The sequence below is a fragment of the Enoplosus armatus genome, chromosome 3 (assembly GCF_043641665.1).
Source record: "Enoplosus armatus isolate fEnoArm2 chromosome 3, fEnoArm2.hap1, whole genome shotgun sequence".
NCBI classification, from domain to species: Eukaryota; Metazoa; Chordata; class Actinopteri; order Centrarchiformes; family Enoplosidae; genus Enoplosus; species Enoplosus armatus.
The window spans coordinates 25,151,241-25,167,108 of record NC_092182.1 but is presented as its reverse complement, the minus strand read 5'-3'; the positions used below and the strand labels follow the sequence as shown (position 1 = coordinate 25,167,108).

The 15,868-nt window shown below is 40.9% G+C and overlaps 1 protein-coding gene across 1 annotated transcript in view; it reads left to right on the top strand.

Annotated features, from left to right (window-relative positions):
• Window positions 1-15,868, top strand: part of LOC139282446 (glutamate receptor-interacting protein 2-like) — a 134,698-nt gene that overhangs the window by 106,515 nt on the left and 12,315 nt on the right. Inside the window, exons 7-14 of the mRNA XM_070902167.1 lie at window positions 2,557-2,702; window positions 3,049-3,196; window positions 3,894-4,063; window positions 7,957-8,112; window positions 8,227-8,379; window positions 8,487-8,673; window positions 12,121-12,266; window positions 14,412-14,492. Of these exons, the coding sequence (XP_070758268.1) occupies window positions 2,557-2,702; window positions 3,049-3,196; window positions 3,894-4,063; window positions 7,957-8,112; window positions 8,227-8,379; window positions 8,487-8,673; window positions 12,121-12,266; window positions 14,412-14,492 (1,187 nt within the window). The remainder of the gene's footprint in view (window positions 1-2,556; window positions 2,703-3,048; window positions 3,197-3,893; window positions 4,064-7,956; window positions 8,113-8,226; window positions 8,380-8,486; window positions 8,674-12,120; window positions 12,267-14,411; window positions 14,493-15,868) is intronic.

The window sequence follows — 15,868 nt, the reverse complement described above, 5'->3', positions numbered from 1 at the left end:
CGAAATACAATACAATGAGCTTTGTTATGGACAAAGGGAAAAATATGTCAATTCTGCAACGCAATTAAAATGTAACACAAACATACAGATAAAGGAAGTATTTACATCTTTTTTTTCTCTAACTATTATAGAGAAAACCACCCCCTATGAACACAGACAGTTGGCCTCTTCCACTTCCTGTTTGAGGAGTATGAGAGGCCATCTTGAGTTGTAGATTTTTGGAAGAATGTTCAACAGACTTGGATAATCTATGACAAGGAGCACTGAAGCTGTTCTGAAGGCTTGTGGTAGAACAACACCTTACTGAGACACTTCATGTTGGTTTTTTCTTTAATTTGTCACCCATCTGTTTTGCTATGACACAAATCTTGCAGTTTAGATTATGAACAGCATGCTTTACTCAGCTGTTTCCAAACTGTTACTCCAGCGAAGAAAGGAGAAGATTGAAAAGGGTAACCCCCTTCTCTGATCACTCAGCAGCTTCAATCAGACTTTAGAACTTAGAGATGCTATTTTTATTCTCGTAGCTATCTATCTGTGAAATAATTGCATGCAGCAATGAATTGGGACACATGCAGAATAACTGCATGAAACTAAACAGTTATGTTTCCGCTGAACTAGTGATGACTGCATCTTTAGGGCGTGTGGAAGAACAGTTTTGTGCAGATCAACCAAAACTATCGCTTTTACATTTCCCATGGCCCTCGTTGATCCTCCACAGGTGCACACACAGATTGACAGACTGGGACAAAAACCAAGATTAAATTCTATTTTACTACTGAGTTATTTTGCCCTGAAGCTCATTTAATACCATTCTAAAGAAAATCATCAAAAAAATGTGGGTCAGTCCAGAGGAAACGAATGAGATATTCATGCTGCATTATATCCCATTTATATGCCAATTGGAGAAAACTTAATCCACAGCACCATACAGTCCCAGGAGTGCCTACATTTTTAGCATTACCCACTGGGAATTAAAGCGCCAACTCTGAAAGTGTAGAAAGCCACGCTGTTTTTTGCACGATCACAAAGAAACTGCTTTTCCTGCATCATCATATCATCATAAAAAAAAGACAGCAAAGACACGGATAGAGCCTGCGGGCCTTAAAGCAGGCTAAGTGTCAGTTTCAACCAACAATTTCAGTTAGAAAATCCACCCTAAAACACAGTTAAATCCACCCCTAACTCTTAAGATACCAGCTTGGGTAGTGTACCTTTTTAATATCTTTTTTGTGAGTGTGGAAAACTGGTCAAACGTACATGACAACAGACATTTTGATGTTTGTCCCTCAGAATGAATGTCACAAAACATTCAAAATATGTAAAGGTTCAATAGTGCATTGAACATGTTGGCTTTGGATTATGGCCTGCAGCTTTTTTATTGGTGAAAAAACTGTACTATCACTACTGTGTTCTTGTCCACCTGCTTCTCAGGTAGATCAGTTTTGTAGTAATCAGATTTTTCTGACTTTTATTTGACTCCACACACTTGTGAAACTTCCTAAGATGCTTCTTTCATATAACCTAATTCCAGCATTAATAAATCCTTTTGGTCTCAGCTTAGCTTGCATCATGTTGTTAAAAAGCTTCAGGACTATCAGCGTCATACTTTACAACTTCTGGCTGGTATGATGACAGCTCTGAATTACTCACACTGGCATCATGCATAAAGCATCTATCAGCTCTTTTAATGCAGCCCTCTGCGTGAAAAAATGAAAATGCTGCTTATCCATTTTCAGAGAAATAAATAATTGCCTGAAATGTGCCATTGAGTGCCTCTAGAATATTGAGCATCCAGTCTGTAAAAGTGTTTTTCTCAACCAGGGACTTTTTAAAAAAAATTACCATAATTTAAATGAAACCAGATCACATGACGTGATGTTTAATCTCGACATTTTCCCGACACAGCAGTATCATCTATCATCTCAGTGCTGTTTCTACTCTGTTTGTCCTTCATTTGAATTTAAGGAGAAATTATATTATAAGTCTCAGACAGATGAGAGGAGAGAAAAAAAGCGGATAAGATCCGAAGGACGGAGAGTAGTGGAGGTAGGAGAAAAGAGAAGCCTGGAACAAGTAGGACAGCGAGGAAGCGAGTAAGATGAAGAAGTAAGAGAGATGTTAAAAGGAAAAAGATATTTGGAAGTAAGGATTGAGGACGAATAAGTTAGGAGAGGAAAGAGGTGCTCAGGAAAGAGAAAAGGGGAAGAAAAGTACAGATGAAAAGAAAGGGAATGGTTGAAAAGGTTTTTTTGTTGTCACGATTTTTATTCATAGTTTTTGTAGTTTTGTCATGTTTGTCACAAATTTTCACCGTCATTTTTTCACACAGTATCTGGTGTGTCATATACTACAACAATGGCCACTATGTAATGAATTCATTAAACAAGGAGTTAGACTTTTCAGAGAAAGTAAAAGGGGAAATGTGGAAGAAAGGGTTTAAGAGAAATACAAAATTCCAAAGCTTAGACTCCTGACAGAGTTTCATTGTTTCTTCTGAGGTGGTTTGTCTCATCTCTGTCATCTGATGTCGTCTTTTTGTCTGTGTGTGTTCAGAGAAGGCACGCTGCGTCCCGGGGATCGCCTCCTCAGTGTGGACGGTGTACCGCTGCACAACGCCAACCACAGCGACGCCCTCAGCGTGTTGGCTCAGTGCGGCCAGGAAGCCCTGTTCCAGATAGAGTATGACGTCACTATCATGGGTGAGAGACCACACACACACACACACACACACACACATATACTCACACACCAGACTCAGACATGAATTAAAGCTTGGGGCAAAAGTTTCTAGACTTCCAACTACTAAAATACCACAGACAAAAAAATTGGATGTTGTGTTTTTTGTGGATGTGTTGGCTTTTTGCTGTCTGAGGCTGAACTCTTTTTAAAACTGCTCACTTTGACTAATTCTGAATGCATTGCAAAGAATACCCTGGTCGTCACACTATTTACTGTGATGTTGGTGATAGAAATTGAAAGGTACTCTGCATTAGTTCACAGTAAAGAGCGAAATGATTCAAATGTAAAACATTTTTCCCCATTCAGACACAGTAACAAACGCCTCCGGTCCACTATTAGTGGAAATTGCCAAGTCGCCCGGAGCAATGCTGGGTATCACGCTGACCTCGGCCAACCATCGAAACAAGCAGGTCATTGTCATCGACCGGGTGAAACCTGGCAGCGTGGTGGACAGGTACGCACACAATATATGTTCGCAGACGTGCATGCATACACAAGGTATAAAGCAGCAGCGAATTGACTCTATGGAATAACCAAGGTGATATGTGTTTTTGTCTAGACTGATATAAATGTGTATGAATGCAGGAAGTAGCATTTACATACATTCTGACTTTATTATGTCCCACTTCTGAAAGCAAACCTATGCAGCTGAGTTACAGATGTTGCACATTTATGTAATATATTCTCTCTCTCTCTCTCTAAGACGTGCACACACACTCAGGCTGTGTCCAGCCCTATAACTAACACAGACAGTAGGAGACAGGATATTGCCCCGAGCCTCAGTCTGGCTCTGAAATATACATGAAGCACTTGAACTTTGTGTCAGTGCTGAAAAGAGCTCTAAAATAACCTCAGTCAACTGAACAGGTTGACTGTGGAGGTCCACGTTCTGTCACTATTCATTCCCACATGGTTGCAAATACATTTTTGAAATTTGAACCACAGTTGGAAATGTCGACACACCCAGGCTGACCAGCTCTGCGACGTCCTGATCTGAGCTAACCTGTGTAGCATATGTAGCTTTTTAAAACAGGACAAAAACAAGGGAAGTATTTCAGAAACAACAAAGAGACCATTTGTGCTGTATTTCTCTCTCTTGTGTTTGTTGCGGTGAGATTCCTCTCTCATTCCTCGTCTCTGTGTTTTACCAGATGTGGAGCATTGCATGCTGGAGATCACCTGCTGTCCATAGATGGGACCTCTACAGAACACTGTACAGTCCTGGAGGCAACCCAGCTATTAGCAAGCACAACAGAACTGGTGAAATTAGAAATACTCCCCTCCCATCAAACAAGGCTAACTGGGAAACAGCACGACACAGGTGGGTGGACCAGTCGTGTGTATGTGGGTGGCATGGTGGTGAAGTGGTTAACCCCGGGAGGTAGAGCTGGTTAGAGCGGGCTGGGGGTCCGATACCCGTCATGTCGAAGTGTCCTTGAGCAAGACACTGAGTTTGCTTCCGATGGAGGCCAGCACATTGCACGGCAGCCCGTTGGTGTGTGAATGGGTGAATGAGACTAAAGCGCTTTGGGATCTGTGAAGGTTGAAAAGTTATATAGGTGGGATCATTTACCATTTATGTAAAAATCTGAAGTCTACCAATCAATATGTGACAACAACAAGTGCATTTATTGACAAAGGTTGGAAAAAAACACTTAAAATAGACAAATAAGTAGATATTTTTATTTTGTGTGAGCGTCTAAAACATCTCTGGTTTGTTCAAAGTGACCCCCAAATCCTTCTATATAAGATATAAGATTAATGCAGGATACAGCAGCTGCTCAAACACTAAAACAACATGTAAGGGAACTTATTGCTACATGTACAATGGGAATATATGAGTTTGGCCTAAGATATTACATTGTGTGGTGTTTGAGTGAGTTTTGTTTTTTTCAGATATCTGGCATCAGACAACTTGCCAGGCAAAAATATATATTTTTCTGTCTCTTGTGGACTTTGATCCGCAGTGTGCTGATAATATACAAACCCTGTTGTTGGCCACAATCAAAAAATGCTAATTCCTGCTGAGCAAGTAGTAACTAACAAGACGTTAGTTATGATTGTATAGAATTATACGTATTTAGATTCCTGAGCTTCTTGTCATCACACCTTCCTCGGCGGTCATTTTGGATAAACTGGTAGCCAGAATTAGGGTTTTGTTTGGATTCAGCCCCAATTAAGTCGCCCAACGCAAATTTAGCAGATCAGAGAGGAATAAAATTCCCCTCATCCCAGTGTCTTTCTTCCCGCCATCCTCTCTCGCAGAACAACGACTGAGGAACATTTGGCTGCGACAGCAACTTTGAGCTTAATTAGTTGAAGGAGTGTTTCTTCACCCGTAGCCAAGTGATGGCTTTTCATCTGCGGGAGAATTAGTGCCAGTGGATTTACAGGGGAAACGCTGATTCCAACGGCTGCTTTATTATCCCAGGTTAATGCTTCACAGCTGAGGGGTTTAAGTGTGACAAGTGAACACACACATATAATGGCATGTGTGCATAGAAACACGCAGGTTCACACACATGTAGAACCTGTGATAAAGCTGAAAAAGTCAGACAAACATGAATTCATTTTCCTGGTTGGTGGGAAAAATGTGTTTGTGTGTTCCTTAATGTTGCGTTTTCCTTTGACCTGATTAGAGTCTCATGAGAGAAAGGCAGGATTAAAAACCAGGCTGATAGACACAACATGGAGACACATTCTAGAAATTCTAGTCTGAAATAGACAAAACCTCAGTCTCAGTTCTTCTTTCTATAGAGTTTGCGTGGGGCGGGAGTTTCATCTCGGCATGAAAGCGGCAGGAAGAGAGAAAGTTGCAAAGAGAAGTGACGGATGAATGAGAAGTGAGTGACAGGGAGTGTAAAGGCAGGATGGTATTTAATTAAAGTCATTAAACCTCTCTTGCGTGCTGTCAGACGCTGCTTACAGCCTGACACCTCCTCCTCTCCTTCTCCTTCTCCTCTGCTCGTATTTTGTTTCATCTCCTTCCTCTTTTCTCTCCTCTATTCTTTTCTTCTCTTCTTGTCTTTCTTTCTCCATCTCCTCTTCTTCCCTCTCTGTACATCTCCTTCCCTCTTTTCTCATCTCGTCCCCTTTTATCTTCTCTAATCATCTTTTCACTTTTGTTCCTCTTCCCTCTTTTTTTCTACCTTTCTGTTTTATCCTATTCTGATCTATGTTGAAGCTGCAGAAAACAATGAAGTTCATTTTAAGAAAGCACTAGAAGCTACACATGTTAACCGATCACACACACACACACACACACACACACACACTCAAAAGGTCGGCATCTCATCTCGCATCTCCTTCATTTGTCTCTACGAAGCAAAATTCATTCTTTCCTTCTTCTAATCACGACTGTGTGACCGCCCTTGTGTGTATATGTGTGTATATGTGTGTATTTGTGTGTGTGTGTGTGTGTGTGTGTTGAACACAGCTCATTAGGATACTGATGGCCTTGCAGGAGACCTTGCGGCCAGCCTACCGCTGCTTTATTAATAGACACTCTGATTAAAGGTTTTGCATTTGTGTGTGTGTGTGTGTGTGTGTGTGTGTCACTGCAGTCTACATTATGTTGGTGAGTCTGAACAGTGAACACACACTTCACCTTGTGTGTGTTCTCTTATGTATGTAAGGTGTGGAAGTGAGCTAAGCGTGTATGCGCAGTGTCCTGCCTGTGTGCATCTATCTGTGTGACTGCAGCCATTTCCTGTCTGCAGATCTGTCTCTCCGGTGGGTTTCACTGCACGTAATGACTTTATTTTTTTTCTCAGGGAGGATTAGACAGGAAAATACAATACACTTATGCTCCTCAGACCTCCCGCCAACAAAATGGTTTAGATAAGATGACTCGCGTGTCGAGGAAACAAAAGCTCTGCTGGATGGATGTGGCAGCGCAGGCCAGCTTAGGATCAGCTTCAGAGTTGAGATAAGTGTGTGTAGTGAGGAATTACACATGAAGCTGTGTAGGTTGTCAGACTTGAGCCTTGATCGTATGCTGATGCCCCCAGTGGGAAGTTCCCCAGAAGAGGTTCTCCCCGACATCTGAGGAAAAGTGACTTTTAACAGATGGAACAGTCCGTCAGCATTTTTTAATCAGGTTTGCTTTTTGTAGCCACCGTGCTGCAGGTCTAATTAATTGACAATTGAATGAGATAATTCCATATGATATTCCAATGAATTACAGATTGCCAATGGTATTTATGTAAAATACTGGCAGGTGTTTGTTATATCTCTGCCCACATTATTCCTAGCTCCATGATAACTTTTTTTTGGGCGACTTGGGTTATTCTTTTCACCGAACCGGCATCTGTAAGGTGTGTGGTATGCTGCAGGTGTCTTCCCTTGTCTTAGAGATTTTGAGGAAATAAATGACGTTGGAACGCAGCCTGCCACACCTTAAATAATACGATCATACCTCTGCGTTCTGCTACCGAGGGATTGGAGCACGACCTGAAGAAGTTGCCTCAGATAACGAACAGTATCCTATTTAGCTACTTTATTGATCGCGTTGCTACCAACGGTGAAGCGCTGAACAGCTCTGAAAAGCTCTGAGGCAAGCTAATGAACCATGTCTATCTCAAAGCAGATATTGTGCCAAGTCAGAGTCCCACATCACTTAGCTAATGCTAAGCTACCATAGTTTGTTACTGCTATTATCCCTCTCATCCCTCACTAGTAGAAAGCAGAGATATGATCACATTATTCCATTTAAAAGAAAAGTCGACATTCTAGGAAGTTAGCAGAGTTAGATGTGAAAATACACATACGTCTGTACAGTAAATATGAAGCTGATGTCAGGGAAACCGCCAGCCTAAGTCTGTCCAAAGGTAACAAAACGCAGCCACCTCTAAAGCTATCCTAACCCTAATTAACACATTATGATTAACACCGTTTCCACTGGTGTCTTGCTAAACCACTGATCAGCAGTTGGAGGCAGAAAGGCACAAAAAAAAGCACAGCAACGTGGCAAGTATGAAGAAGACTGCAAGCTAGCAAACACGGATGTAAACAATTCAGAATTCTGAATATTTTTAGAAACTAGCTCTGCAAATGTTTTATGTTTTGTAGACCTCAAGGATTCACACGTTGTTTTGGTGAGAAACACTGAATAAGCATGAGAGCACCTTGAAAGTCAGCGTGAGCTTCTAGGGACGTTAACGGAAGTCAAAACGCTGTCCTCACAAGTAACAAAATGATTTGTGTGTGTTCCAGTGAAGGTTCAGAAGTCAGACCACCCCCACTCCTGGGACCCCTGTGTGAACTACTGTCACCCTCCAAACTCCACCCTCTGCAACACAAGCTCCACCCTCAACAAGTCGTGGACCGCCTCAAATAATAACACCATCAACAGCCTCGACTACTGCAAGTGTAAGAACAGAAACACGCTGTGATGAGACTGTTGGACTTTCTTTCTTTCTTTCTTTCTTTCTCTCTTCAAATCCCTTTTGGACATCATCTGTCTTTTCTCTCTCCTTTTTGCAGCTCTGGTATCTGCCAGTTTCTCTCCCGGCTCTACGACTACGTCAGGCCCCAGTAGCCAGAGCTCCAGTACCCTGCCCAGGCCTACAGTTCCCATGAGTCCACGTAACTCGCTGCTCAAACGAAGGCAGAGGAAGAAAGAGCACAAAAGCTCCTGTAAGCTCCATATGTCTGTCTGTCTGTCTGTACAGTGATATCAGTTTTTCTGAAGGGAAATTAATGATCAAAAAGTCAATCCCACGTGTGTACCTGTGTGTGTTTAGTGTCCCTGGCGTCCAGTTCGGTGGGTCCGGGCGGTCAGGTAGTTCATGTAGAGACCAGTGAGGTCGTCCTAACAGGCGACCCACTCAACGGCTTCGGTGTCCAGCTGCAGGGAGGAATATTTGCCACCGAAACATTGTCTGCTCCCCCACTTATCCGATTCATAGAGCCCGACAGCTCTGCAGAGAGGTGAGCACGTACACGTTCATGCATGAATAAACAGCGTATGACACCTTTATGTTCTTTACCAATGTGTCTGCTCTGTGATGTATCGCCTTCCCACACAAAAACAACACTACAAAGACACAAGGCTTGTATACAAAGGTAGACTGAGACTTTAATTCTGGCACTACAACATCAGAAATCATTTCCTCAATAACAAACTGCCAGCTTTGCTTGTTCAAGATCGACCTCACAAGTAAATGTGTTCTGTGTGTATTATAATGAAAGATATATTCTATTATTTATTAGCATAAATAAGTTTGGGCAATAAAATACTGAGGTATGAAAAGTAAACAACTGTGAAAGTTTATAATTGAAGAGTTAAAACATTGATTGAATATTGGATTTTGTTTAATATATTCTTGGGTAGCTTAAATTCAAAGTAAGCATCATATTTTATCAGGCTATTTTTTTTATTTTACATGTTGATCTGAAGAGTCAGATGCATCCTATAGTCTCAAAGTACAAAGACGACTGAAACTCAAAGCAGGTCTGAAACAATGTGTCCTCATTTGAATTTATTAAGATTATTAATAATACTATTATAAATGGCCTCACTTATTAAAATCATATAACCTAAAATCACACTGTTGTACGCTAGCCTGCTTGGAGGCTGTAGTGTACTACTTGGTACTACAGTGTAGTAACATGTAGTTGTGATTAAGCAAGTGCAGCTAAACGGCTTTGTGTGTGTGTGTGTGTGTGTGTGTGTGTGTGTGTGTGTGTGTGTGTGTGTGTGTGTGCGGACATATGCTGGCTTTAATGCTTTACTTAGCTGTCCTGTGTGTATTTGAATGTTAGTGTTTGTGTGTGTGGGTGTGTGTGAGACTGATGTTGGCGGTGTATTAACAGCTTGGCTCTGTGTGATGTGTGGGTGTATGAACATGTTTTAAGCATTTACTCTATGTACATGAATGTAGGTGGGCCTTTCCAAAGTATGTTTGTGTTCACGATCCTCTGTGTGTTTGCTTCTTCTTTTGTTGCTCTTTAATTCATGCATATGTGTTCACTGATGAACTCACTGAAGTCTCTCTGTATGAATTCTCAATTGTGTCTGCATTGTGTGTGTGTGTGTGTGTGTGTGTGTGTGTATGTGTGTGTCTGCTGATTGATGTCCCATCGTATTAACAGCTTCTCTAAGTGCTGGGTGTGTTTCTGCACCCCGAGGCCACCCTCCCTTCTCCATTAGCGCCCACGCTAACAACACTAATTAGCTAGCTTCCCCTCGCCCATGCCGGAGGAATCGATAAGTAGCTTCCTTCGCGCTTGACAGGGTGAATCCAAATAAACCCCTTAACACTACCCTGAATTACACTTAACCACGATTTATAGTGTTTAAAACCATAAGTTTTGTAACGCGGTGACCAGAGAAGACATCCTCTTTTAAGGTTTTAACCTGCAATTATCCTGCAGGAAGTTTTTCTATAAATGTTATGTTGTAAAAAAATTTTATTTTTTAAACCAAGGTAGTAAAACATAACCAGTAATCAAAGCAATGCATTATATACAGTATGCTGCTAGTTACATTTAGCACTGCACAAACTGAAGATCAAGGCTGGATAATGGATTATATATAAAACAACTCACAAGAACCCTATCGAACGTAAACCCTCTGCAAGATGAAGAAGAAACAAAAAGATGGAATAAAGAGCAAAGATGAAAGAATACGAGATAGAAGAGAGAGGAACCCTGAAACTGAGTTTGTTCTTCAAACTCTAAAGAAAGAAAGAACAAAAGACACAGAGAAACAGAGGAAAGAAGTGGAGGGAGATATTAACTGCTAATTCCTGAACAAAAAATGGGAAAGTGAGATAGTCTTGGTGTGTGTGTGTGTGTGTCTGTGTGTGTGTGTGTGTGCCCTGCAAATCCAAAGGGCAGTAACTGCATGATGGAGAGTTTAAGTGAGACAAATCGCTTCATCTTCATTTTCTCCTGTCAGAAGTCTCCTTGGTGCAGAACTACGTAATCATTTCAATTCAATTCAATTCAATTCAGTTTTATTTATATAGCGCCAAATCACAACAAAAGTCGTCTCGTGACACTTTACAAATAGAGCAGGTCTAGACCGACTCTTTATAATGTCATTACAGAGACTCAACAGTTCCCACCACGAGCACTTTGGCCACAGTGGCGAGGAAAAAACTTCCTTTCATAGCATTTAATTTGGCTGTTATTGTAGTTCAGTGCACTAATTCTAAACCACAGTCATGACCTTTGACCCACAAGACGTTCACAGACAAAATAATGTTGCTGCAGTCAGAATCACATTTTCCCCAGTAATTCATTACTGCAGTGAGGGCTCTCTGTAGCATATGGTTCCACCATGCTATAAAAAGAAGAACCCGTTGTGTTCCTGGTGATTCTAAGCTTATTCATAGAGGCCAGTTAGCAGCAGAGGTTAGTGGGTTTGTCACTCGTAGTGCCTTGTATAGCTGGAGTGTCTTGAAATGCAGTCAAATATCCAAATAACATATGAGGGACTTTGCTTCCAAAATAGCTTGAAACTCCTTCGCAGTTTACCTCTATTTTGCCATGGAAGGGTATTTACATAATTCATTACTTTAATAGTCAGCGCTAATGTGCTTTACTGTCATTCCAGCACTGATTTATGTAGTGAGGAGCCAGGTTTGGGGGTTTCTAAATGGTGGATGTTTTGGAAACAGAAATCTTTAATATCCAAACAAACAGCTAAAAGAAAAAGCTAAAAATAATGTGGTATGTAACACAGCAGTGAGTCTGCAGCTCCTTCCGGTGTCATCTGTCTATGTAACATGAATTAAAGGAAAATACATCACAGGTAGGGGGGCTGTTGACGATTAGTACGCCTACATGCTTGAGTTTTTCTTTCCCCTTCGGGAGCATTTTAACACATCCTGTCTAAATAGGCAATAGGCTACATGACCTAAATGACAGGGTGCGTAAACATGATGTTGATTGTACACACACAAGAAAGAAGCTGATGTTAGTGTCTGCATGTTTTTTGGAAACCTTTATGGGTCATTCAGACTGAAAGAACTGAAGAACCTCAGAGGGTTCCAGTACTACAAAACTAAACTTCTACCTTTGCTGAGGTCTATTTAATAGAGATCGTCCCCACTGAAAAAGCCTACGGTGTTTTTCAAAAATCTTCAGAACTTTGATCAGTTTGTGGCCTAAAATTTGCGTTCATCTGAGATCTTTCTTTGAACAAAACCTCATACTCTGCCTATGGAGTGCCATACTGAAAGCAGAACTCCCGGGTTCTGTTCCAGATGTAAGAAGATGGATAAAGGAAAACAACAACTGGTAAAACAACATGGGAGCTGCAGGGATTTGTGGGGTTCAGGCCTCAAAGCACTGAAAGTGTAAGATACAGTGATAACTAGAGAGTAAATATCCATCGTTCTGACATCACCATGGTAACTCCTGTTGTAGGTGTGGCCTGCTGCAGGTCGGAGACCGCCTCCTGTCAATCAATGGAATCCCCACAGAAGATGGAACACTGGAGGAGGCCAATCAGCTTCTCCGAGATGCAGCGCTGACCAATAAGGTCACGTTGGAGATAGAATTCGACGTAGCAGGTTTGTGATTTCTGTCTCTCGTATCATTACACCACGATGTATTACTTCTCCGCCTGATTACTCTCTATTGTGACAGTGGGACTTTATTATAGCTCATGTCAACTATTGGATTTTGTAAATTGTGTCAGACACCTGTTCTTTGCTCATCTATGAGCATTTTCAAAAAGGTTTATAGTGTATAATGAAAGAGAACAGGGCAACTGTTATATGCTGTACATTCTTTGTTAGCGAGCATTTAGCAGTTTTGTTTGAGAGTGTTCAAATAGACACATTTGCACAGACGGGATGAACCGGTCAAACTCAGCTGCAGAGAGCTTTTGTCTCAGTGCAGGCAGGGGTGGACAGAATAATTACAGCTCTTCGCTGCAGGGCATGGCCCCATCTACATGCTTTTAACCCCATGAAAATGTAACTACCACACAGACACCCTACGGGTTCAAAGCTGCGCATTACCCTCCTCAGTCCTGATTTCTATGTTGAAGAAAAGTCACTTCCAATGCCACTTGCATTCTGAAATAAATTGCTGAGCTCACGGGTAAAGTTTTAATCATCCAAGTTTGGATGTCATCTTAAAATTGATTTTTGTTGTTAATTTGTTTTGAAGTGAATCTGCTGATTGCTAACATGTAATGTTTTTTTATGATAAAGGAGCAGTCTGCTGTTTTTCTTTACTTTCTAACAGAGAAGATTTGTCTCTACAGGATGAGGCGTAGGGTTTGTAGTTTAGAAAACAATATACATCCATCCTTTAAATGGAACTGTTTTACACCAAGAGATTAAAAACATTTCAGTCATGGAAGTGTCTCTCATGGTACACTTAAACACACACACTTCTCGTTTTATCTCTTCAATAAAACATTCTGATAAACTGTTTACTTCGAGTCACTGAGAGTTTTAGAACAGTTTACTGAAACAACAAACATTAACTGTGAAGTTATCGACAGTGAACTTACATAAAATCAATACATCAACACAAATTCCTATGTGTTGTCTCTACCTGTTATCGTTTGTTTTGCGCAAACTATTGAAATCAAATGTTTTCCCTTGTGATCGCACTATGAGAGATTTTATTTGACTTGGTTTGAGATGTGTAGCTCAGTATCAAATAATGTTTCCACTGTTCTGGTGTTGCCTTTCATAATGTTGCATCATTTAGTTTAGTTAATATAGCCAGTAAATGAATTGTGAAATTAGCATTTATCCTATAAACAGAGAGAAATTAGAATGATTTCTTACCATTAAAGTTGATGCAGCCAATTCCCAAAGTGTAATATTTAATTAATTTTACTCTTGAAGCCTTTCAAAATAAGTTAAGCAGCTCTGAATGAAATATACTTATCGTCCAGTCCTTGTAGCTGTCAGGCACAACACTGTTCAAGAAATTAAATCACTTACACACACACACACACACACACACACAGGAAATGTGACTGATAGGCAGCTAATGGAACAAAATGTTCATTGCCAAATTTTTGACATTGTTGTTGAGATTAGCTGAGTCTTTTCTCGCTCAGCTCTCAAGGACAGAAATGAAACTTGACTATCATGTTTGCAGTCACAGTCACAGAAGTACGATGGCTTACTGACTCACGTTTCCACCGTCGTCTTCCAACAACTCACCTCTCTGGTCTTCTGGTTAAACAAAAAGGATCTTACTCTCTAACAAAAAGGTCTATCTCTGTAGGGATCCTCTCCATAATTGCCCCCAAGAATTACGTTGCAGCCATTGCAGCCCGTTTGCAGGCTGAGGTGATCTACTGGACCAATTCCATAACTTTTTGTACCTATTAGTCATTTAGACCACAAAATATGTCAAAATTGGGCCCAGATTTTAAAATACAGGAATCACACGGTAAGTGGTTACTCCGTTCACAACTTGCACTCATCATGTTTATGCCTGGATGTAGAGTTGTTTTACTGGTGGAATTAGTATTATGACTCATGCAGGCAAACTGTGAGGATTTGAAGTCGCTGTTTGCCCCGAAGAAGAGCAATTCAGAGGAGATAAGAGCCAGAGCTAAATGTCTTGTAATTACAAATGTTAAGCGGGATGAAAATAATTATTTGTTGCTTTTTGTTTTTTTTATAGTAATGGCTTTTCTGCGTGTGTTTAACACTGTGTGTGTCTGTGTGTTGGTATTACAGAGTCAGTGGTGCCTAGTAGTGGTACTTTCCACGTCAAACTGCCGAAGAAAAGAGGAGTGGAGCTGGGGCTCACCATCAGTGGTAGGAGCACACACCAAACATTGTTCACATGATCTATTTTTTGTTTTGAAAGGCCGGTGGCAGAATGTTTAAATGTCATGAGACCGCCCTGTGCTTTTTCAAAAACGCACACACACACACACAATCATACACATATTTCTCTGGGTAGCTGTAGCCTGCAGGAAAGCTTAGCTATAAACATCAATGGTGTTTATAAAATGGTATAGATACCAGGCCACACACTCAGTCTGTGTTTCATTCTGATCATGACACCAATCACAAGCCACTGGCCCTAAACTGTAAGGCCAAAAGTATGAGGAAAGACAGTCTTCTCCGTTCATGGTTTGGTCTTGGCCACAATGATACCAACTTTGTGGCAACAGTTTGGGGAAGACCCTGTTTTATATGACAATGGCCCCTTGTGTGAAGCCAGGTCCATGAAGAAATAGTTTTCCCAGTTTGGAGTGGAAGATCTTGACTGGCCTGCACAGAACCCTGACCTCAACCCCACCAGGAGTCGGGCCTTATCGCCCAGCATCAGTGCCCTCAAGCTAAATGGGAGAAGAGTGGAGGCTGTTATAGCGGCTGAATGTTCAGGTGTCCATATACTTGTGGCCTTATAGTGTTTACAACAATGGGGCATGTAACATTTTGTAAAATGTAAAGCTTTTTTGCAATTACCAAAATGCCAAGTGCAGTGTATTTTAAACATAGTGGATCCAAATCCTGTTGTTGTTTTTCCAGTAAAGAACTTTATTGTGATGATTGATGACATCATCAATCACATACGTCACTGTAAAGCTTTAGTGCTGCCGTCCAGAAAGTGATTAACACACTCTCACTTCAGTCAGAATGGCTTACATTCAGTGTTTATTTACTGTTAGTCTGGAGTGTGTGTATACTTTAGCGTGCCAATATATACTGCAATACTTCAAGTGGCATGAGCTCAGTGGCAGCTAGACTGCTGAACCTGGCACATTTTTAAATATTTGGAGTAAAGACATATGAATACATCAGTACATATTACAAAGACTGAGAAGCACTTCTATGAACAGAAAATTGTTCAACAGAATCCTCAGACTGGCTGAGATGATATGAAAGTGTTTCCATTTAATGTCACTGAGTTAATTACCAGCATAAACGTGTTAAACTATAAGAATGTGAAACTGGAGGTTGCTCAGGAAGGTTGTAACGTCCCTGGTAAAATAAGGGCTTTCAACAAAGCCAAATGTGTAATTGTCAAAGTAAAAGGTCATCCCCAAAAAATTCAATATCAATGTATAAATAGAGAAAACTCCACATAGGCCCCTGATGTGCGGATAGTTGTTGTATACATCAAAATTAAAATGACATTGGTGGATAAGGGTTGATCCGTGTCTGACAGTTTTCAGTTTTAC